The sequence below is a fragment of the Pyrus communis genome, chromosome 3, assembly GCF_963583255.1.
Source record: "Pyrus communis chromosome 3, drPyrComm1.1, whole genome shotgun sequence".
NCBI classification, from domain to species: Eukaryota; Viridiplantae; Streptophyta; class Magnoliopsida; order Rosales; family Rosaceae; genus Pyrus; species Pyrus communis.
Genome location: NC_084805.1, coordinates 5,368,619 through 5,393,849, shown reverse-complemented (window position 1 = coordinate 5,393,849; position 25,231 = coordinate 5,368,619). Strand labels below are relative to the sequence as shown.

At 38.2% G+C, this 25,231-nt stretch overlaps 2 protein-coding genes across 2 annotated transcripts; one reads left to right on the top strand and one right to left on the bottom strand.

The window, feature by feature from the left end:
- Positions 1 to 3,191: 3,191 nt before the first annotated feature.
- On the top strand, positions 3,192 to 5,355 carry LOC137729775 (CRM-domain containing factor CFM3, chloroplastic/mitochondrial). Its single transcript, XM_068468799.1, has 2 exons — positions 3,192 to 3,831; positions 4,827 to 5,355. Exons 1-2 carry the CDS (start codon positions 3,241 to 3,243, stop codon positions 5,100 to 5,102), a joined length of 867 nt encoding a protein of 288 aa, XP_068324900.1. The 5' UTR covers positions 3,192 to 3,240; the 3' UTR covers positions 5,103 to 5,355.
- A 9,170-nt stretch (positions 5,356 to 14,525) lies between these two features.
- On the bottom strand, positions 14,526 to 21,377 carry LOC137728828 (protein DETOXIFICATION 46, chloroplastic-like). The gene is made up of 14 exons (XM_068467601.1): positions 20,843 to 21,377; positions 20,657 to 20,751; positions 19,540 to 19,648; positions 19,324 to 19,379; positions 18,621 to 18,676; positions 18,011 to 18,149; positions 17,734 to 17,871; positions 17,087 to 17,155; positions 16,886 to 16,996; positions 16,564 to 16,692; positions 15,896 to 15,973; positions 15,080 to 15,151; positions 14,925 to 14,987; positions 14,526 to 14,841 (listed from the first exon to the last, which is right to left on the bottom strand). Exons 1-14 carry the CDS (start codon positions 21,297 to 21,299, stop codon positions 14,740 to 14,742), a joined length of 1,674 nt encoding a protein of 557 aa, XP_068323702.1. The 5' UTR covers positions 21,300 to 21,377; the 3' UTR covers positions 14,526 to 14,739.
- Between the last annotated feature and the right edge of the window lie 3,854 nt (positions 21,378 to 25,231).

Genomic DNA, 25,231 nt, shown 5'->3' with positions numbered 1-25,231 from the left:
ATTTTCTAGGTGATTTTTACCTTGAGAGTTCACCACCCTGATTAAGTCTAAAATACTAGATAATGCCGAAGAATTTACGTTGAAGATTTTTGGTAATCATTGCATGTTTTTTTTAGATTGAAGTTAAGCATCATGTTCCTAGTTCACCCCCAAACAATCTCGCAGAAGCGGTCATAAAGCGCTTAATCAATTGGTTGCCCGAACCTTAGTGAATGCACCAAGTTTTCGATTCTGCCTAGGGCTATGCAATCTTGTATGCAACTATGTTGGTCTGCTTAAGGCCTATTACCACCCAACCTATTTTTGGTGTAACAGTTGGTTACTAGGTACGACGTGAAGTAAATACTTAAGCATTTGGATGTGCATTTTATGTGCCACCGCCGCAACATATCCAACATGGGTCCTCAAAAGAAGGATATGAACCTTTGTTGATTATGATTCTCCTTTGAATATCCCTTTAGAGCCCCTGCAAGAGATCGCTTATTTTGCAGATTGCCACTTCAATGAGACAATCTTCTTGTCATTAAGGGTGATACGAGCGTCAACGTTCCTGAAGAACAGAGCTAATTGCCATGAACGTGACCATTATGTCTCATGTCTATCTCTATACCGCACAAAATGATAAGCAAGTGTGATGTTTCTAGCTTTCAGAATGTTGCTTCAGACGCATTTATCTAATCTAGCTAAAGTGACAAGATCATATATATTAATTGTAAACATGCATGCAAGGATAGCGTAGCTAACGAACTTTGAGTTTACATCCTTGATTGAATATGCCACTCCTGAAGGATGATTTGTCATCCCTGATAAGTTATTTCGCCTCTATATAGGCACATGGTACAAAAGCTGCTAGCCAATCATTTGTCCTTGGCTAAAAACGTGGCAAATTACTTGGTTCCTAGGATTCACTACCCCAGAAGAGGGAGGATAAAGCATAAAATGAATGCCTACTCGATCACTATTCAACCATTCCATCTCAAGAGATTAGTTTGGATTACCTCGAGACTTGAAGTTGTTGGTCCAATATACTAGCTTGGGTAAGATATGAAATTGGAATGAAATTATCTCGATGATGTTTACTTATATAGTAGCTACCGACATAAATGAAAAGCGACGATGTCGAACTGCGTTCTGTTGATTAGTGACAACGTAGAACTTATTGGTCAAATTACAATCCGGGTGAATTATATTCCTTATCAAAGTGTGGTTGGACCTATGGTTCCTACACTGCCCAAGGTAACCCCGTCGTGTTACAAGTAGGAAATGAATTGTAATGAGATAAATGAAATCGTGTGATATAATGCAAGCCTTATAGAACAAAACTTCTCTTAAACGCCCGGTGATTGATTGCAACTTATGAATGTGGTTATAACGTCTCTCTACTAGGATTTGGACACGGAGATTTATATGTAAGTTCATAAAGAATTACATGGTTTGCTGTGATGAGGTGTCCACTTTGGATTCAAACAATCAGGGCAAATTTGGTACATCCGTCTAAGTGATTATTTGACTAGCCATGAATATGTAAATAAACTATGCCTCTAGCGTGTTCCTTAAGAAGTATTCCGAATTTGCTAGAGTTGCAGTCTATTTCGATGACATGAATATCACTAAGACTCTGGAAGAGCATTAGAAAAATGCCTTGAACTTGAAGACGATAATTAAGATGAAGGGTCTTGGGAATACTTCATGTCTTAATATGAAGTTTGAGCATTTTCTAACGGTATTTTGGTCTACTAGTCAAATCAAAAGGTGTTGCTTTTGAGTACACCCATAATCATCCACACACTAGAAATAAATGAAACTCTTGAAGATGTTTTGGAACTCGGAATTCTGTATCTAAGTTCAATTTTCACTTTATGGTAGTTAGCTCATTGCATTAGGCATGGCATCACCTTGGCGAATGATAAGATACAACACTATGCATCCCTAACAGATTCAACCTTTCTAATCCTGAGAATGATGCTTTCCTTTTTTTGTTATGCTTACGTCAGTTCTTTATCAAACTTGCACCAGGCACAGTCCCAAATGGTTGTGTATTTACCAATATAGGACACCACAAAATCTTGTAGATCCACATAATAGACCTTAATTGCGAAATCTTCAAATCGTGCTAAGCTCACTGCACCTTACTACGCCCCACATGAGAGATATGGTTGAGGTCTCTTTTCGATCATATTCGAAGTACCTGCGGAGTTCCATCCATCATTGGGTTCTAAACTATCCATAAAACAATGCCACTTATATCAACTACACAATCCGAGAAGTTAACACCAACAATGTTGTGCCATCGAAGTTCTTCTTTACTCATTAGCAAAGCATCAGAAGATTGAAGTTAAGGAGATCCGATCCTAACACAACCTCACTGATCTCTTCACGAAGTTATTGCCGATGTCTATCTTCCAAAAGCTTACCAAGGTATTGTGTCATTTGACCTATCTCATTTGCAATGCTTGTAGTGTCAGAAAGAGTATCCTAAATTATACTCGCTTTACTTTGTTGTACCCTTTTCCCCTAAGATTAGGAGTATTTTTTCTGTTGAATTTTTGCTAACCCGATGAGGTTTTAATGAGGCACCCACATCGGGATGGACAAACCTTTGTGTGCATTTTCTACTACTTGATGCATTTGAAGATGACATTGCATTAACTTGTCTTTTCTCCTTAGACTATGGGTTTGTCGCACTTTGTTTCTTGTAGCCAAGTTTTGACGAGACTTTATCCTTTTTATGCATCCTTACTTTAAGACTCGTGTATGCATTGCTTGTACCAAACCAAAATTGACAACAATCCCCATCTCCTAATGATGAAGACTTGATGCAGTTACTTCTTAAGTTCTACACACTCAACAAGGAGTGATATAAATAGTGTCTTACTTTATGAGTGATTGTGTAAAATAAAAGTAGGAATCCAATAAGATCTAGAAGATCATTTTCTTGTACAACTTGTATTACTTGTAAGACAAGTAAAACCTATTATAATTGGTATAAATAAATGTATTAGCATGAAAAACGTGAATTATACATGTACTATTGAAAAATATGTAAAAATAAACTTGTATTAAACAAAACAAAAAACGTATATTACGTTTATAATACGCGAATTTACTAACTAGTCCTCCATATACGATCTGCTCTTGGGCTTGGGCGGATTGTTATTAGAGTGACTCTGCGGCCCGCATTGTTAAATAATAGACATCTTTCGGGTTGTTGGGTAAAGCTAAGAACCGACCGAAAAGAAAATGGCGGCGGCAGCAGCAGTAGGAGCTCCAACCTGTCACCGGCTCCACCTTCTCCTCCACCGCCCACCACCACCACCATCTTCTTCCTTCTCCCTTTTCCTCAAACCCCTTCTCACCTCCACCACCACCGTCACCACCACCACCACCACCACCATCACCATTCCATTCTCTCACCTCCCACGCCGCTCACTTATCTCCCATTCCCTTCCTTCCTTCTCCTCTCGACCTCTCTTCTTCTGCCACTCTCCCACCGCTACCCACTCTCCTCCCCCCAAAGCCTCTTTACAAGAAGAAGAAAAAACCCAACAATTCGAAATTCCAGAAGATAATGATAATGGTGAAGAAAGTGAGATCGAAATTGAGAACTCGGATAATAAAGAGGATGGCCAAGTGAGTTCGGAGTCTTCACCTGCTCTAAAGAGAGATGGGGTGAAGCCGCCGACGCTGACGGTGAAAGAAAAGAAGGAACTTGCGTCTTATGCTCACAGCTTGGGGAAGAAGCTCAAGTCCCAGTTGGTGGGGAAGTCCGGCGTCACAGCCAGCGTCGCCGCTTCTTTTATAGAGAACCTTGAATCCAATGAGCTTCTCAAGGTAATTTCTTATTCATTTGTTACTTATTATATTTTGGAAAACAAGATTTTGGTGGTTCAATTAGTACCCAGTTGGGCTTTAAGGGTTTATGCCGAAGTTGAGGGATTTTGTTGTGCTAGTCTGAAATTGGTATGATGTTATTGAAGAGAGTTTCTGCTTTGCAAGTTTCACTTTGTCAGATTTGTCATAGGAATGGATTCAATATTGTTTAGAGTCTTATCCTTTTCTGTTTTGGTCACAGAAATGTTCACTTTTTGAGTTCTTCAGTTTTCGAAATGTGAGATTATTGGTTCTGACAGTTGTAGAATACATCTGTGTTAGCTTTCTCACTGCTCTTTGAATATCTAGCATCAAGGGATTTTGGTAGGAAAGATCATAAATCTATACTCCATAAATTGTTTGCGAGGATCGGACTGATATTCATCTTACACGTGGGGAATTCGAATTATTTGAGGATTAGGGCTTTGTTGAGTTGAGATGATATATTGAGCAATCATGCTTAGGTAGTAGCAGCTTCCCTTACAATCACAGTTGAGTTAAACTTCGTAGTAGAAAAAGAAAACAGAGTTTACAAATGTACGATGTTTGTAGCATACACTGGGGGCCTTACTTCAGCTGCTCGGAGCCTCAGACTCGCATAAGAGGTAATATATCACCATGTCCCAATTAGGGGCTATGGGGTTGGTTGAAGCACCACAAATTTAAACCAGCAGTATCCAACTTAGTTTTGAATGCCAGTTCATGTAACTGCTGCATATTCTGATACAGAACTCCATAACAGCTCTCCATGGGAACTGAAATCCAGAAAACTCTTAACATATCTCTGGCTTGTTGAGTTGATTTGAATGTCTGTCCACGTATCCAACTTGGTTTTGAATGTCGGTTCATTTGTTGTACGCCATTCTGTTTTGTCTCTTGATTATACTTTTACCAATTAAAAGCAAAGAAACATAGGTGTGCTTAGCTAACACATTGTCACCCAATGTTCTGAACAGGTGAAAATACACGGGACATGTCCTGGTGAGCTAGAGGATGCCGTTACACAATTAGAGGAATCAACTGGTTCAGTTGTTGTTGGCCAAATTGGTAGAACAGTGATTCTTTACAGGCCCAGCATCACCAAGTTGAAAGCAGAGGAGAAAAGGCAGCAGTCGCGAAAGATATTCATGAGACGTAAGACATATTCGAGACCCACAGCAATGGAATTTCAGAAAAAAGGAGAAAGACCAAGAATGAATGGGCGTGACAGCCGAGGGAGAACCAGGGTCTAAGTTCCTGCCACATATGGTTATGGTTATATAATTCCAGAACTGTGTTGAGAAGGTTCTACGGTAAGGTGTTCTTGCATTTAACTTTAAAGCTATGCATGTTTGGATACGTGCAGTATGATGTTGAGGACAAAAGTAGACGTGTTTGACAAATGTAGGATGAGATACTTGCAATATGATGATGCTGTTGCTGCTGCTTGTATTTTGCTTGTTTGGATGAAATCTGCGTTGTACTTATCAAACTGGCATTAAGATTATAACTCATTTATTTTTTCATTGAATCCAAAATTTACATTTTTCCGAGAGCAAAGGATAATAAGGAAGGGATCGACGATCCCTTCCATCCGGATCCAAAGGATCCTTCAATCCTATCTGTTCAAAAACAAAATCGAACGGCTAGAAAAGATTTAGGCAGCCTTGATGCCATTGGAATGAGAAGAAGATGCGATGGCAGCTGCGGCCATGGTGTTGACAGCGAGAGGTTTGAGAGGGGCGTGGAAGTGGAGGAGATGACGGCGTTGTTGGGATCAATGGCTTCACAGTCCTATTTCGAGGCAAGGTAGCGATTGTGACTTTGAAACCCTGTTCGAGGAAGAAGTAGCTGCGATGGCTTCTTGGCTCTGTTGGAGGCAAGCCTTGCAGACAGTCTTTGGGATCCTGAGGATCCTATAGGAAGGGATCCGGAGAGGATTAGGTTGGAGGGGATTCGGAGAGGATTCTTTCCCAGATTTTACATCCTCTGGAGACGTAAATGGCGATCTACATGTGGTTATAGCCCTAGAGTTATTTTTAATAAAATTTTACTAATCTGTAATTGGAATGAAAACATCGAATTGGATTGCGGTTATGGAGTATTTTACCAAATAAGCATGAAGGAATCAAAATAGTCGTGGTGTCCACACGAAATAGGAATTTAATTTTTCATTTGAGGAATTGGACTTCGAGGAGAGGTGGTATGCGCATCAATTGCAAACAAACTAAAATAAAATAAAACCAAGAAAAGATTGTTCATTAATAATATACATGCATCCATGTCTTCACACAAATTCTCATCCTATAAAATAACATTAAAGTAAAAAAAGGCAAAACGTATGTTAGAATGAATGTAGCAAATTCGGAATTTTATCCCTAATTATAGGAATGACCTTTTTATTATAATTATTTTAGGATTTCTTCCTCATAAGTTTTGTCGAACCCTAAATGTATTTTTAAACTTTCTATCAAATTAATCAAGGAATGTTGTAGCCTATTTTATCTGACAAAGGGAAGGGGGCCGGCGGCAAGAAGAGAAAAGAGAGAGAGATGTGTTTGTAGAATTGTAGGGAAATGTGTGTGTTATTCCCTCTTACGTAGTGTTTTTATTTATAGTAATAAGAGGGAGAATAAATCCTTCATTCCCAAGGAATACAAGTCCATATAGGAAAGAATAACTAGAATCAAATCTAATCTAGGATTTACACATCACACTTAAACTAGGAAAGTTTACAACACTCCCCCTTGAGTGTGTAAATACTCAAGGTAGATTCAGCATCATGTAGAAGTTGAGGAAGTCGATTCGTCGGCACTGATTCTTGGAACAACGTTATTCTCAATAAGGTAGGAACTTGCGCATAAGGAAGTAAGTCTCACTAAAAACCCTAAGGCTATGGCAAAACCCCAAGTAAGGACAAAATCCATAGTCTAAGGAAAAATGCATGAGTAATGCAAAGTCAAATGAAATGTCGACGGGACGTCATTAGGGATATGATCAACCCAAGATGGGTGTCTCATTAAAACCTAGTTAGGTGGCAAAAACCCAGTGGGAAAAATGCTCCTAGTCGTAGGGAAAAAGAGTACATTAAGATCAAGCAAGTATTCTTCAGGATACTCCCCCTGAGTTTGACACAATTCCAAAGAGAACTAGCAATGTTACAACTCAGAAAGTTTACGCATACCAATTCCTTGAACAAGCTTCTGAAACATCGCATTCGATAGTGATTTGGTGAAGAGGTTGGCCAGATTGTCTTGTGAACGGATTTGCGTGACTTCAATCTTCTGATGCTCTTGTTGTTGATGTGAGAAGAAGAACTTCGACGCAATGTGGTTGGTGTTGTCTCTTTTGATGTGACCCTTCTTGAGCTGTTCGATGCATGCTGCGTTGTTTTCATAGATCGTTGTCGGGACATCAACGATGGGGTAAAGATCGTAGGAGCTTCGAATATGGCCCACACCTACTCTCAACCAAAAGCATTCCTGAGTTGCCTTCATGTAAGGCGAGAATTTCAGCATGGTTAGACGAAGTGGCAACTAAGGTCTGTTTAATTGACCTCCAAGAGATTGTGGTGCCTTCAACGGTAAAGAAATAACCCGTTTGAGAACTTGCCTTGTGCATATTAGATAAGTGTCATGCGTCAGCATGACCAACAAGGCGAGAATCGACTTAAGAAGCGGGGGTGCGGCATCACTCGAGGATCCGTAGGGATAGAACAAGCCCAAATCCATAGTACCCTTAAGGTAACGGAAAATGTCTTTAACACTAGTCCAGTGTCTGCGTGTTGGTGCATTACTGTATCTTGCCAAAAGATTAACATCGAAGGAGATGTTGGGTCTAGTGCATTGAGCTAAGTACAATAAAGCGCCTATCGCACTTAGTTAAGGAACTTCAGGTTCCAAAATCTCTTCATCATCTTCCTTCGGACGGAAGGGATCTCATTTTGCATCTAGTGATCGAACGACCATAGGAGTACTCAAAGGCTTCGTTTTATCTTCGTTAAAGAGGTGCAACACCTTCTGGGTGTAGTTCGATTAATGTACTAAAATTCCATCGGAATAGTGCTCTATCTCGAGATTGAGATAGTATCGAGTATTTCCCAGATCTTTCATCTCAAATTCCAACTTCAGGTGCGTGACAGTTCTCGCAAGCTCTTCAGGAGTTCCGATAAGGTTCATGTCATTGACATATACTACAACTATTGCAAAATCGGAATGTGACTTCTTAATGAATACATAAGGGCATAGTTCATTGTTCACATATCTCTGACTAGTCAAATACTTACTCAGACGGTTATACCACATTCTTCCGGATTGCTTTAAACCATAGAGTGAATGCCTCAGCCAAATTGAGAACGCTTTTCGGGGTTTGGAAATATTTGATCCAGTCAATGTAAGTCATTCGGGACCTTTCATATAAATTTTTGTATCAAGATCCCTATAGAGATACGCAGTTACTACATCCATTAGCTGCATACTCAGTTTTTCAAAAACTACCAAATTGATAAGGTAACAAAAAGTAATCACATTCATAACGGGTGAATAAGTTTCGTCATAGTCAATCTCGAGGCGTTGTGAGAAGCCTTGCGTAACAAGACAAGTTTTGTAATGCATAATTTCGTTCTTCTCATTAAGCTTATGAACGAAAACCCACTTGTAGCCAACGGGCTTCACATGTGGAGGAGTAGGAGCTACAGGTCCAAACACCTTACGTTTAGCAAGCGAATCAAGTTCAACTTGGATTACTTGTTTCCAATTTGACCAATCGGTTCTACGTCGACATTCATCAACGGAACGGGGTTCAATGTCATCGCTCAATGTGATCTCAGTAGCTACTGCATATGCTAATGCATTGTCAACGATCATCCTATTTCTACACCACACATCATCTAAGCTAGCATAATAGACTGAAATCTCACGCTTCTTGGGAGGTGGATTCATCTTTTCAAGGACACTTCCATAATCTACAATTTCCTCATGAGTTGGATAGGATGAGTAAGCCTCATTCGAATTCACGGTAGGCTATTCAGATGCCTGTGTCGTGGGTTTCCTCTTCTAAGGGTGTGAATCCTTTGAACCAGGAGGTTTGCTATGCTTTTGTGTAGGGGCAGATGATTGGCTAGCCGCTAATGTACGTGGATCACCAAAGTTGATGTCTTGGGCCTCCAGGAGGGAAGTTCGTCGTACATTTGGTACATCCATCTTTGCAGACACATTCGCAGTTGGAATATGTGATCTTGTCACTCGTGCTAGATCGATGAAAGCATCTGGCATGCTCTGAGCTATGCTCTGGAGATTTAATATACGATGCACTTCAGTTTCAGACTGAGTGGTGCATGTATTTAAATGAGACAAAGTGGGAGTTGTTCATGATAATTTGCATTGTTCTTCAGGAACATTGATGTTCTTATCTCCCCTTAATGACAGAAAGACTGTTTCATAGAAACAAATGATCGAAGGAGAATCATATCCGACATAGATTCTCATCCTTCACTGAGGCCCCATTTTTGTACGTAAGGATGACGACATTAGCACATAGACAACACAACGAAAAACACGTAGATGCAATATGCGAGGTTCGTATCCGATAACCAACTGAAGGGCGTTATATGGTTGGGTCGCAACACGCCTCAGGTGAACTAACATAGCTACATGCATTATTGCATGGCCCTAAGCAGCGATCGGGGGCTTGGTAAGTATGACCAACGATCAAGCAATCACTTGTAAGCACTTAATGAATGCCTCTGCCAGGCTGTTCTGGGTGTGAACATGGGGTACAAGATGTTCAACTTCAACCCCAACCGACATACAATAGTCATCAAAAGTTTTAGATGTGCATTCTCCACGATTATCCAATCGAATAGATTTGATTGGATAATCAGGGTGGTGAGCCTTGAGCTTGATAACCTGAGCCAACAGTTTGGATAATGCAGCGTTCCTTGTGGACAACAAGCACATGTGTGACCAACGTGTGGAAGCGTTAACCAAAATCATAAAATATCTAAATGGTCTACATTGAGGGTGAATTGGTCTGCAAATGTCCCCCTAAATCTTTTGTAGAAAAATGGGAGGATTTGAGCGAATCTTGTCATAAGAAGGCTTAGTAATAAGCTTTCCTATATAACATGTTTGACATGCAATTCCTTGAATCGAACCTAAGCTTCGGGGGTTAATGGATGCCCTTGTGATGATTTGAGGATACGGCGCATCGCTATTCGTCTAGGATGTCCCAAACGATCGTGCCAAAGTGTAATTTCGTGCGCGATCCCAAAGGTAAGGTCGGCCACATAGTGGCTCTCTATGGGGCGTATGGTCGTAGTATACAGACCACTCGGGATACGATTCATCTTCTCTAGAATATGCTTCTGGCCATATTCGTAGGAAAATTATGCACAAAAATTCAACTTCATTTTCTACATAGGTTTTAGTGTGGTAATTATTATCTCTAATATCCTTAAAACTCAACAACGTTCTTCTGGAACGCAGAGAATATAGTGCCTCATCATAGTGCCTCATCAATGGTCAAAATTGTACTATTGGACAACATTATACGTGCCTTACCATATCCTTCGATCATGTTAGATGGGCTTGAGAGGATTGTCAGAGGTGCATTATTAGATATGAAGTTAGTGAAATAGATGCGTTCACACAAAACGGTGTGCGTGGTTGTACTATATGCCAGACAACTAACTTTCCCACTAGTCATTCCTAGAATAAAAATTAATTTGAATCGGTCACATGCATAAAAGTTCTAAAAACAAATATCCATTCAAAATAATTTTAAGTATTCAAGGACGGAAATTAATTAAAAACTTAATATCCAAAAACAAATCATCAACAAATAATCCAAAAATAAAGGAAAATTGTTCAAAATTAACCAAAAAACAAGGTGGGGTTCGGCCACTACTGCGGAATTCGACCCCATTGTCTTATTTTAACTAAAAAAAATAGTTTATGTCTAAGATTCTAATCTTCCATAGGGGTAATGGTCTTTTGAAAGTTAGAAACCTCCATTTTGGTACTCTCTGGTTCGTCCACTTGCACAAAGTTTGATTCAAACTTCTTACGACGAGAATGATATTCAACTACAACCTTCTGGGGAGCTTGACAAACACAGGACCAATGGTTTCAGGTGCTTTGCCCTTATTCTTGAAGTTTGGGGTCTTGGGAGCGAGGTTTAGGCTCGTCTGGGCTTTGTTTCCTCCCTTAGATGAGCCTTGGCTTTGTTAACCTTGATGAGGTGGCTTCTGGCCGCCCCTACCATGCCTCTTTTGGCATTTTGGGCGTTGGTTTGTGCTATAGTGTGATCCAGGCATAGCAGTCGCCCCAGTAGGTCAAGCTTGATGATTCTTCATCAACAGCTGATTTTGCTTTTCAGCAAGAAGTAAAACAGAGATCAAATCCGAGAACTTGGTTAACTTATGAGCTCTATATTGTTGTTGCAAGACAATATTTGTAGTAGAGAATGTCGAATAGGTCTTCTCCAGGAGATCTTCTTCGGTCAAAGTTTCGTTACAAAACTTGAGAAATGATCGGATTCAACAAACTTCAGAATTATATTCATTCATAGACTTAAAGTCTTGGAAGCACAAATGCTACCAGTCATGTCTTGCTTTAGGCAAGAAGATGTCATTTTGGTGATCAAAGCGATTAGCCAAATCGACCTATAGTGCTCATGGATCTTCATCAGCAAGGTACTTGGTTTGCAGTGCGTCATGAATATGTCTTTGTACGAAGATCATGGCAGTGCCTTTCTCAGCTTCGCCAACTGGGTTGTCTATCTCATCTTCAATGGAAGGACGCAAATTCTTTGCAGTGAGGTAAAGCTTCATATTTTGGACCTACTTGAGGTAGTTCATTCTAGAGACCTCCAAAGTAATGAAGTCGAGTTTGTTCAAATTCGACATGTTTCTATCACAAAATAAAGGACAAGATGTGATTAGTATAATGGAGAAAGAAAAATCAATCCATTTACATAGGAGTAGAACATTTAGGTTCTAATAGACATGTATTGGTTAAAATTCGCATGAAAAAACTTCGGGTTTTCATGGGTGATGTTTTTAAGGAAAACTTCAGGTTTTCAAACAAGGCATGTTTATAATAACTTCAGGTTTCAAAATAATTATGAACTTCAGGTTCATATGTTCCTGCAAACAAACGCAAATATATACTGAAATAAGCAACAAGAAAATATGCAAATAGAACTTCAGGTCTATAATTATAATTGAATTAATTATTTGGACTTCGAGCCAAATTTAAAGTATGGGTGAAAAAATATAAAACCCAAAATTGTCTAAAAAAAATTAAACAATTAAGCTTAGGGCCGAAAAACATGGGCCAAAGCCCTCGGGTGGGCTAAGCAAATCTCTACCGTGAGGTCTAGGCCCAGATTAGGCTGGAATTGTCTCGGGTAGGCTGCAGGCCCAAGGTAAAAAAAAGAAAGGGTAAAGGAGATGGGCTCGAGTAGCAGGCCCAAAAATGTGGGTTGGATCCAAAAAGGAAAAGCTCGTGCAAGGGCAGGAATCATGTGCTATTGGGTGCAGGGAACATCGGGTGCTCTATGGGAGTGAGGTTCCACTGTGGTGGGGATACGGGAACACAAAGCATAGGCCCAAAGGGCTGAAGCATTGCCAAGGGGATAGGCCAAGCCCAAGTGGGTTGGATTTGCTGTGACATAGACACCCCAACGCGAGCTGGGTGAAATCGCTAGAGAAAAGAACCGGCGCCGCCGTTTCAGGCGGTCGTGTCTTGGTGCAAAAACGATAGCAAAGATCGTGGGTGCAACGGCAACCCTTAAAATTGAACGGAGAGTGAAGAACTCTTAACGTAGTAAAACCCTAGAATTTTTCAATTTTAATCGAATTTCAAAAACAAGAACTCGTTGGGGACGACTTCAGGTCGTCAAGGGGTAGCCGGAGGTGGTTGGGCATAGCTGCAAGCCATGCTACTCGACGGTTTCATGGGGGGTGACACCTTCTGAGCGTCGAGTCTAGGTTTTGGGCCTGGAGTCGTGGCTCCAGGGTTGGGTTCTTGGCTTGGGAAGGTAACGGGGGTGGCCCATCATGGGTGGGTTTCGACGAAACCCTAAACAAAATCCTTTATATTTTTTTTTCAATTCCAGATTTATAAAATTCAATTGCATTTATAATTTAATAATTTAATGCATGGACATATATTTAATGCAGTTCATGGCAATATCAAATTCACATAATTCAACAATTATGAATATAATGCATACACAATTTATGTAGAATCTAAAATTCGAAAAACGTAATGTTGGGTCATACATTATGGTGAATGTTCATGCTAGCAGGGCTGCAAAAATATCGAGATAAAAACCATTGTTTTGGAAGAACCTAATTGCGCGATGATATGGATGAATTGGTTTGATGCAGAAAAAGCTTCAACGTCAGATTCCTAAGCACAGCGGTAGGAGCGTGCTAATAACGTGTTACAGCCTATTTTATCTAACAAAGGGAAGGGGGCCGGCGGCAAGAAAAGAAAAGAAAGAGAGATGTGTTTGTAGAATTGTGGGGGAATGTGTGTTTTATTCCCTCCTATGTAGTGCCTTTATTTATAGTAATAAGAGGGAAAAGAAATCCTTCATCCCCAAGGAATTCAAGTCCATATAGGAAAGAATAATTATAATCAAATCTAATCTAGGATTTACACAATCACACTTAAACTAGAAAAGTTTACAACAAGGAATTATATTTCTACCTAGTATTATTGGTTTAGGTTTTCAAATTAGGTCCTAGGATTTTCTTTACCTCTCTGCGTCAGCTACAAAAGAATAAAATAATAATAATATAAAATTTCAATCCTCCCCTCCTCCTCTAGTCTTCTATGCGTCTTCTATATATATATGGAATAGGTCCACCGTCACGTCCCAACCTAATAATATATTGTATGAAGAAAAATTTGCACATGACAATGCATTATTGGATAAGAAACATGTGGCGATGAACCCGTTCCATGTAAGTCCTTGCAATCCTTGTTTCGCCGCTTTGTCAAGCAATGCGGCCACGGCTTTTTCTATATTGAACCCAAAGCTAAAGATTTTCTTGTCATGACAGAATAGGTTCTTTGGAATCCTACACTTCAAAGAACCTACACTTTCTGGTGCATGATGACAAATTGGCAATTGTTTATTTATTTTCATTACAAGTGATCTCCTACGCTAATGGAGAGGAAGGAGGGTTTGAAACCTTGACACCATGGATTCAAAACCCTAACCACTAAGACGATCCACCACTTACAACAATTGTTTAATTCTCCCTCTTTAGTTGCTGGAGGTATGAGCACCGTGGCACCACCAGGTACAAGCATTGTTCCAAGTCCAAATTTGGATAGAGAGAGAGAGAGAGAGAGAGAGAGAGCAATGCTAGAACCTGGAAAGGGGCCCACTGCGCGTTGTAGCACTCTCCCAGACCAAGCCCAGGCACCAATTCTTCACTCTCTCCACCTGCCACACAAGCATGCAGCAAGGACTTAGCACCGGCATGGTGTCCCAGTGCCAATTATACAAAAACATGTATTACCTTTCTTTCATGTCTGAGTTATTGGCACGAAACGTTACCGTGATGGTGAACTCTTGCCATACAAGAAGTTCTCATTGTTTAGAGTAGTCATTTGGTGATGAGCATGCAAAGTATACTATAATACTGACACATAAAGTGATTCGAAAAGAAAGCCAACATTGCTTCCTTCTGCTTTACGGATCTTCAAGTAGACTACCTTGCTCGTTTCATTTATGGATACAAGAAATGTGCCAAACTCATTTTTGGCTTCTAGGATATTACCGCATCTAATTTTGGTATAATTGACTACTCTTAAAATGGTGAGCATGAATTTAATCGTGGTAGTATCTTGTGTTCTTTTGATTCCTGGACTAAACAGCCTTGAGTTTTTCCAATTCGAAGCGGGTCATATCTTCAGAATAAAGTATGCCGTTGGGAGAAATCAGCCGTTGTAGAGAGAGGAAAAACCGACTCTGAGAATGAAGACTGGTATTCAGACAAGTTCAAATCGGTAAATACTTTAAAACAGGCAGAACCAGAGAGATATTGCACTTACCCACTGAAATGCTGCCAGTGCCCACCAGCAGCCTGCTAAGCCAACTCCTCTACTGCTCACAAGCTGGTGGAAGAAAAAATAAGGAGGGTAGTGTTAGTGTATGTATAAAGAAAGAACCGATAACATTTTAAGAAGACACCAGAAAAATATCTTACCAGCAATAGCAGTGCACCTAAGGAAAAGCATCCGCTCATGGACAGACTAATAAATCTGAGATCCCGTCCGGCCTGAAAGAAACAAAATATTGATGCTGGAGAAAAGTTTGTAACTATGATTGGAGAGAGCTCTCTAAAGTAATATCTAAAATCAACAAATAAGTTGAAGTCTAATTTAACTCCAAACATTTCAATCATGAGAGGGTATTTAATTATAATTTGGATAGTGGATACCAAGAAAATATAACATTCAGCAGAACAATCTTGTTGAACACGTGTTTGTCCTGCGATACTCAAATTTCACAAACAAAAGAAAAGGCTACTTCCAGAAGTACGATTTCCCAAAACCTAACATCTCGAGAGGCTTATGTGTTTCTTTATTTCTCTTAAGTGTTAATTCTGATAATGTAGACACCTAACATCAACTAGGACGCACATACAAAATTCCTAGGTCAAAACATTTCAGTTAAACTAATATTAAAACTCATATTAGAGATAGAAAATTGAGCTTACTATGCATATTTCATGAAGTTAACACAAATTACAAGAAGCATTCATCAGACGTTATACCATGCCATGAAGATATTAGAATCCCATTCAATATCTAACATGACCATCAGATTTCCTATAACCCTTCCAAGAGAGCATATATTCCACATTCAAAAACAGGATGAACTGCTCATTATTTCCATGGGAAACACAGTATTGTAGTTTTTACCAATTTTGGGTCAAAACGACAGGCACAATTTGTGTAAACAAAAATTCTTATAATAAGAATGTGAGAAAAATCAACACTAAAGATAAAATTAAACATACCAGCAATGTTCCCTCAAGGCTGTGAGTGGGGGGCGTCACAATTAATGCAAGAAAATATGGTACCAGCACTTTATGCATCTGCATTAACACATACCAGAATATTAGTACATTTGTGGCACATTTTGTCTGTCATTACCATTTTTCATGACCAGCCACCTTATGGAACAAACATCAGTTAGTCCAACTTTTTTGGCTCAACGGATACCCTCAATCAAAAATCATATACATACATACATATATATATATATATGGAGCTCAAAAGTTGGATGTTATTGGAAGAATAAGTGGTAATGATTCAGTTTAAAAGCAGTTGTCACGACTCACAACCCACTTATACCATGTTATCTGGTGGAAGCTACAAATGGATCAGTGATTTGCGCACTCTTTTTCTCACCTTGCACACCCCTAAATATTTATGGCCATTGGATTAAATAAATCAATGGAAAATCAAGGGACAGAAATAAAAAAAGGGTATGTAGAAAGAGAAAAGGGGCGTGCAGGAATCATTTCCTACAATATTGTAGAATAATCGATATAACTTGTGATGGAGCAATAAAACCCAACTTGATCTCCCCTTGATTAAGATACCACAAAACCACTTATAATTAATGGCAACAAGAAACAGGAAGTAGGACAACATTAACAAGTTCAAGAAAGCAAGAACCAACCTCCTGAATGATCATCTGATCAGGTGTAAAGATATTGGGAAACAACCAAGGAATACATGTTCCGACAATCCCTAATACTGAACCAAGTACAGCTCCAATGATGACAAGTGACTTGAGCAGCATTCGAGCCTGTTTCATATCAAAAAATTTCAGAAGACAATGAATAAATAAAGATTAATACAGCATATTCATTGAAAGAGGAATATTCTATCTAGTTTATTTGTCGCACCAAAATACACATGAAGAATTTTCGCATCTCAACCAGTACAACCAAGATTGAAAATTAGATGTTACCATATTAATAGAATTGAGTAGGACAAACCTTTGCCAAACTTCGATTTACTCCATATATAAACTCGGGCATAAACGATTGTGCAGTTTGAGAGAGAGGTTCACCCCACACCGTACACATGCAGAATGTTTGAATCATGACCTAGAGAAAATGGTGAGGGATCAATGCAAATAATCATCTTATATACAAAAAGAAAGACCAACTAACAAGACAAATTTGACCAAAACCAACCTGATGAGCAGCCATGGTATTTGTTCCCATAGATGTCGCAAAATACACAAGGAGAGAGTAGAAAGCCACCTATATATCACAGTACCTCTATTAGAGAACAAAACATATTTAGTTGAAGGTTACAGTTAGGTAGAATATATTGGTTGCCTAATCTGGTTATGGGTGTGAGCTAGTGTTTTCCTGAACTAACTGATTTGGTGGTTGTTTAGATTACTATTATGCTTAGGTTGTGTTCTCTTTAAATCCTTCTGTGATTAAAGCAACTTTCTCCTTTCTTTCTCATCATGGTATCAGCGCATTGATTTTGACACTTTGAGATCCAATCCTTCTAGAAAAGAGAATTTTGTTTCATTTTTTCGACAAACTTCGCTTTGTTATATCTATGTCGTCATATTTCTGAACAAACGTCTCTATCATGTCTTTGAGTTGTGAAGACACATAATGCCATCTAGTTGTATCACATGATGCCTAAGTTGTTAAAGCAGACTAATATTTCTCATTGTTCTTCAGGAGAGCATCAGCATCCAAGAATTTTGGAGTTCCAGTTCAAAATTGCCCCTTATCAATTTGAGGGTGAGTTCAAGAGTCTAAATGATGAAAAATTCGCATGAAACTAGATAAAGAAATCTAATTGAGTAAACTATAACCTTTGACATCATTGTAATAAATACGGGAGCAGCAAGTCCAAGTACTGTTAGAAGTTCCTTGGATGAGGGAACAGAGATGGCATAGGCATTGTATCCTTTCTTGTTGAGAGCTTCAGTCATCATATATCCTGCAACAACCTAAAATAAACCAGTGAATAGTTGTGGAAAGCAAGTTAATGCTTCGACAAGGTCATGATAGGAATATTGAAACCATACCGGTCAATAGCAATGAAAAAGGAAGTTAATTTGTTAAGAACATATGATAAAATATTGAAACCTGTGACACCATTGTTGCCCACGCTGCACCAGCAATACCATAGCCTAAAAAGCTGCACAAGAGTACATCACCAACTCCATTTACGGCACTGGCTACAGCCAATGCCTTCAAAGGACCCCAGGAATCTTTCATACCAAGACTGGGAAACAGATTCAGAATATCAGATATTGAATGAATTAACAGCTGCTCACAAGCTCATTAACCTTGGCATCTAAATTTCCTACCAGAGATGACCTTCCCTTAGGCAAAAAATAAGTGATTCAAGTCAAAGTAAAAGGTCAAATTGAGAATGCTCGTCTCATACTTGTTTCTGATATGTAAATTCATAAATTAAATTATATTAACTTAGCAGAATTTGATTTTTCAAGTCCTATACCATGCCAATTTTCTTTCTCCGACAGTGAATTCTTCTCAGCACTCACAATATCAAATCAATATCACCCGGGTTAAAAAGATATTAAAGCCGTTAACATATCCATTACATAGAGAAGTTGCTAATTATTTGAACAAACAGGACAACTGGAGCTTCTATGATTACAGATTTACGTCTATATCTATAAACGGTTAGAAATGTCTGCTGTAGATAATCCAAGGGTAGAGATATAATAACCTTGCACTCTGAGCAACCCAACCAACAAGAAGTGCAGGCCATGCCAATCCTCGTATCTGCCAACAGATTCAGTTAGATTACGAAACATTTAAAGAAATACAATGCAGGGATTCTTCTATTTGTAGAACATGAAGTAGAAAGATACGTTAAACGATCATCCATTGAAGTGGAGGATGACATTGACATCATAGCAATAAGGTAAAAAGAAAATTCACTCTGAATTTCATCTACTAATGATCAATGAGAACTGAGAAGTAATCACTTAATTTCTGGGAAAAAAATAATGTCGCAGAAGCATTTAGTTTGAACTTCCCCCACACCAACCCATTCACATGAAAAATACAAAAACAAAAAGGTAGACTATTTTTTGTGGACCTTCCATAAGATAAATATAAATCATGGCAATAAACAAAAAGAAGGCAGTCTTGGGTCAAATAATATTGACATGATATTGCAAAGTCTAACACAAATCTCATTCTCAATGTATGTATCATTGTACAGCATAGGTGTGACCTAATAACTAAGAGCAAGTCAAATGTAACAAAAAGAAAAAGTAAAATGACAATCTGTTAGACTTGTTATCCCTGTTTACATTTTACCATTTATAGAGAGAAGAATCTTCAGTAAGAGGTGTAATCAAGCATGTTTAGCTTAAGGGGAAAAAAATAAATGAACGTTTAAAAGAAAAAAGAAGGAAATAAACCTGAACATATGTATTTGCTGCATGAATAATATCCACATTCTTTGATCCAGTAAAAGCTGAAAAGGCCAGAAAAATTGGATCACTCAATAATTGTCTATGATTCTATGCTAGTTTTACAAACTCTGAAAACTCTTGCTATGTACTATTTTCTAAGATGCACTACTTAAAAGGAAAAAACAATCAAGCGATATTTAAATATGTACCAGTCCTTATTACCAGTTAGTGCCCATGAACCAAAGAATCTTGTAAATAAAAGCATTAACAAGCCACTGGCCAATCCAACAAAGAGCAAAATAGATATCTGATGTTGCACTTCACTTTTATCCTGCACCAATTCTAAGAAGTCAAAAAAAAAAAAAAAAAAACAGTAAAAGTCATGGAAAATAGTGATTAAAGTAGCAAATGAATCCAGCAAGAGCATCCCCAAGCATACAGAATAGAATTTTTTTTCTCTCGGAAAAATAAAGATGAAAGAAGAGAGAAAGAATACATGGTTTTATGCCAAAGCAATAAATGTAGTCTATTACAATGGAGTGATAACAATTAACAAATGTACATACTGACAGTGCACGAACATAAAAGTAACAGTTGAACAAGACACACAACAAAAACTCATGCCCATGCTCACAAGCAACTGAAGCAAGTCATCAGCTATCATTGTCTGTGTTTAACTAAAGAAGCCCTGCAATGACATTTTAATAAAGAACCAAATACATGGTTGAGCAAAAGACTACCCATCCAATGTGCATGATTCATGCCCACCTACCTACGGCCGTTCAGTTGAATCCAATTTCGCAAAAGACTATACCTCCCTGGATTCCTTTGACTTGGAATGACTACTACTATATCAGCAATCACGACTCATGCTTACAGAACTTAGGTGTTCTACACTATCTCATGTTGAGAAAAATTCCCCTAGGAACTTCCCAAGGACGTGCCGAAATATCAACCACTGAAAGCCCCACCATGACATATCATTTTGACAAAGAGAAAGCTATCATCAATCCAGAATGGCCTCTCCTTACCGCATGAAAGTAATATAATAAACAATAGCAAAAAATCCACAGCTTCTGTTTTTTAAAAGAACAAGTTAATGATTGATCTCATAAAACCGAATCCAGGAAAAAACATCTCAGTTTGTCAGCAACCGGAACAAGTTTTTACATTTGCTGAGTGATACATAATACAATTCAGAATACTTTCAAGTTGCATTGCATGGCCTGCGAATCAATGTGACACAAAAATACCCAAAAAAAATAAAAAATTCATAGCAAACCCATCTTGTTATCAACGAAAGCCTGCACATATATCCAAGATGGAACGAGAAACTAACCCGCCTAGCAAGCGCAGTGGCAACCATGTTTGAAGTTGCAATTGAAAGGAACATGAACACATAACTCATATAATCACACATCACAGTTCCAGGGCCTGCACACAAAATAGTAAAACAGAGTAGCACAATTACAATTTACAAAAGTATAAATTAACAATCAAATCAAAGTAAAGTAGAGCTAAATACCCAAGGCAGCAAGCTCAATGGAGCTTCCCTGACCGATGACGACGGTGTCGATGAGACTCATAAGTGGGCCACACAGCCAAAGCCCAGTGGCGGGTCCTGTAAACACTGCAATCTCCTTCATCCGACTCCACAGATTCTGACTCTCCAGCACTTCTTTCTTAACCTCCACAACTCCCTCCGCAGACACCCAAGCATCATCGTCCCCTCCATCGTCTGAGCCGCGGACTCCAGGTGTTTGGGCATTGCAGGCGGTTGAGAACCGATTACGACGCCGTATAGGCGCGGATGAGCGTAGCCATGGGAGGCAAAGTGCAGGTGTGTGGTGAAAGCATGGGGGGAAAAAGAGAGATGGACTGGTGAAGGAGAGAGAAGGTTGAGAAAGAGCGTTGGGAGTAGGGTTTTGGAGGAGGGGAGAGTGAGGAGGGTGAGCTATCAGGGTTTTGGTTTGCATTTTCATTTTTTATTTTCCGGGAAAATGGGCAGGAAAATCTCTGGCTCGAGAAAAGAAAACGGAGGAGGAAACTTGGAGGAGCCTACCAACGCCAACAAGTTCGTGTTGGGTCTTCGAACCCGCCTATGTACCCAATTGGATATTAAACCCGATCAGCTGGTAATAACCCACACAAATCCAACCCGACCCCAATCTAATCATTTATTGGGCTAGGTTGAATCGGATCCCCTTCAAATTCAAAGGAACTGAGCCCAAAGATCAAATGATCCGAATCATTAAAATTTGATTCATCGACTACAATTATTATAACTTTTAGAGGCCCCCTATATGTAGCCCATGAATCAAATTTCAATAACCCGGATCATTTCATGAGTAGGCTCAGTTTCTTTGGGTTCGGAGGGGATCCGATTTCGTGTTTATACTTTGCTCGCCCATATCAATTCAACCAGAATCTAATTTTTAGTCCGAATTGCTCATTCATATAATACATGTTCCACTTCATATTATATAAGCTAAGGATATGATTGAAGTTTGTTGTTTGGTTTTCAATTGCAAAATGAATGATAGGGTTGCTTTTAGCCTTTTTTTTTTTTGTTAAAACTTTGATATTGTCTTGTAATTAGTTTAACTTTGCATGGTTAAATTTTAGAAATGTATCCCACGTTATTTGGTTTATTTTTTGTATAGATGATGATATGTAAAATTGAACTTTAAATAGTTTTGACGTTGTTTGCTTCGAAAATTGATATTTATTTATAAAATAATGTATTACAAGATTGAACTAGATAAAGTTCATCAAATCCGAACTCAATTTAAACTTGAACTCGAATACACCCGCATAAATTCAAACTCAACCTGAACCTAATTTAAATTTGAAACCGAATAAATCCGCATAAATCCGAACACAACCTGAACTCGAATTAGGAATGTTTGTTTAGGGTTGGGGCCCGAGTTGCACCCTTAGCCCATTTTCCATTTTCCACTTTTCATTTTTGGTAAAGAGAATTTCATTGAAACAAGGAAGGGCAATATGAACAACAGAGAAACCACCAAATTAGAGAGAACAGAAACGAGGGAGATTGGCGGTCAACAAACAAAAGAGCCCAAGCACAACCTCCACCGTGCAAGTGTTGCCAACGAAGACAAGGGAAAGCAGCTTTAACGGCTCTAATTTCACGCAAAGTAGGGAAAATTGACCGGCGAACTAATAGTTTGTCGTTGCTAGCAACCGTGACGCAAACTTCGGAATCAACCTCTCTCCACCAAGATCTTGAGTGGTAAACTTTGGATTTTGCAAGTCTTAAGCCTCCCAAAGCCGGCTGAAACTCCACCGCGCAGCTGAGGAAGCATGAAAGGATCTCACGTCTCAATATATCAAAAGCACCATGTTGTGTTTTTTTAGTATTACAAAAGAAAAATACCACAAGCTGGCCACTGATGATGTGTTTTTTAAATATTTCAAAATGAAAATACCACAAGGTGGCCACATGTGTTTTTAATGTTTTTCTTTTGTTCAATGTGTGAAACACACGAAATTTCTAGAACAAATGAAACAAGAACACGTAAACAAAGTAAACGATCGTATTAATGTAGAATTAGGGTTACAATCTCTATTACAATGTTTGAATTCTTTAATTTGATATCTGGAGTTGTAGAGTGTATGTGTATGGTCGTTGATCCAAGCACTGCAATGACTTGATCTCGAATGATCGGATGCTGCAAGGATTTGACTTGTGGGGATGGAGGAACTGGTATGTGTAGGGGTGCTTAGTGGTTCTTCACTGGTGTGGCAAAGAATGTAGAGAGTTTTCTGAATCTTCTGACTGTTTGGGAGTTTGAGCACCTGAGTGTGAAGATGTATTTATGAGGGGGCTTTGTTTGCATTGGCATTTTAAATCATCCTTGACTTGGCATTTTAAATCAAGTAATTTGTTTGATTTAAATTGAAATTAATTAAAGAATAAATAAAAATAATTCCTTAATTACTTTTCGCCAAATGTTGACATGTGTCACTTTTGATGACTTGTTTGGTTTTTTGTGAGTCATATGTCGTGTGTACAATTTGTGAGACACACGGTGCATACCAGTAAGCCCTAAGATGTTAAAATTTAATGTGTTTGTGAGTTTTTATTTCATCGACATTTACGCATGTCTACAATGTGTTTTTAATGTTTATTACTTGTTCATTGTGAAGTTAAACCCACACACATCCCTTTAGTGTAGATACTGTATTTTGTTCACAAAATAAAAACAACTCATCTCTTTTTTTTTTTTTTGGTAATTTGGGAGAAAACCCTCTCTCTTTTATTTCCTTCTATGTCCCTACTATAAAAACAACACATAACTCATTTTTCACTAACCTAGCCACTCCTCTCTCTGTCAAATTTTTTTTTCCTACAACGTATATGTAAGTTTCGTTGGTTGATGTGATTTGTTCGGTTTTGAAAATTTTGTCAGAATTTAAAATTTTTAAGTTAAAACATTCATAAAATTTAATTAAGATAACATAACTCAAAGTTACAAAAAAAAATTTATCGAAAAGGAAATCATAGTTAAAATTATTCCACAGAAATAAAAATATTTTAGGTCTTGAAATTTAAGTCTGGAAATTACATTTATTGTTAACCGTGCTAAATTATATATTTAGTCTTAAGGCTTAATTGGATTATTAGTCTCCGTGGTGATAGGATAGTCGGAAGATAGCTCTTGTGGTAAAAAAAATTAAGATTTAAGTCTCTGTAGTGAAATCTGTTAGAATTTAGGTTCAAAATTGAAAATTTCGTCAATTCTTCATTAATCCAATTAGGCCAAAATCTAAAGACAACAAACTTCTCCCAATCCTTTTTTATAAGGGTTTTTATCACAAATGGTCCCTGAAATTGACCCTCACTATCAAGATGGTCATTGAAATTGAAAATCAATCAATATAGTCCCTAAAAGCAGGTATCACAAATCAACGTGGTCATTCCGTCACAATTTTGTTAAAAATTCCGTTAAGTACTGATGTGGCACATAAATGGGTCCAATAAGTTTTTTTTTTCTTCTGACAAATGGTCATTGAAATTGACCCACAACAACAAAATGATCCTTGAAATTGACTTGCAACATCAAAATGGTCTCAGGAATTGAAAATCAATTAATGTAGTCCCACAAGTAAGTGTCCCAAATCAATGTAGTTCTTCCATCACAATTCTATAAAAAAATTTTGTTAGGTGCTGATGTGACATATAAATGGATCATACAAGTCTAATTAAATTAAAAAAAATTACAAATGGGTTTAATAATTTAATAGTTAATAAAAAGTTGTGAACTCAAAAACCCAGTCATGCAATCACCTTCGATCCCAGTCCATATTTCTCTACCTCTTTCGCTGTCTATTCTCTAAAAAAAAATCTTAATATACCCATCTTTATATACTTCGACACCCTTCACCGAATTGAATCTGGATCGAGATCACCTTTGGTGATGGCTTGGCTTTTGGAATATCACTGTTAACATTTAGGCGATCAACATCCTCACAACCTTAATCTTAGAGAGCTTGTTCAACACTTCACTGATGGTCTGGTGACTTAAAGAACGGTGAGGTCTGCTTTAAGATAATGAGGTTATAACAAGGTGCGTCTAGTGTTGGTTGAAAACTATTTCCAAACCCTATTAAGCCTTGTGCCTTTGAGAATTTATGGAATAAATCTTTCTTTAGAGTAAAGTCCTACTATAAAAAAATAAAAAATAAAAAATTTCTATGTGCAAAAAGGCATTTAGACAAGTTTTTAATTAATTATTAAACTCACATCAGCAAATAACAAAAAAAATTTACAAAATTGTAGCAAAATGATTATATTGATTTGCGACAACTATTTGCAAGGATTACATTCATTGATTTTCAATTTTTAGGACCATCTTAATGGTTTTGGTCAATTTCAAGGATCATTTGTGAT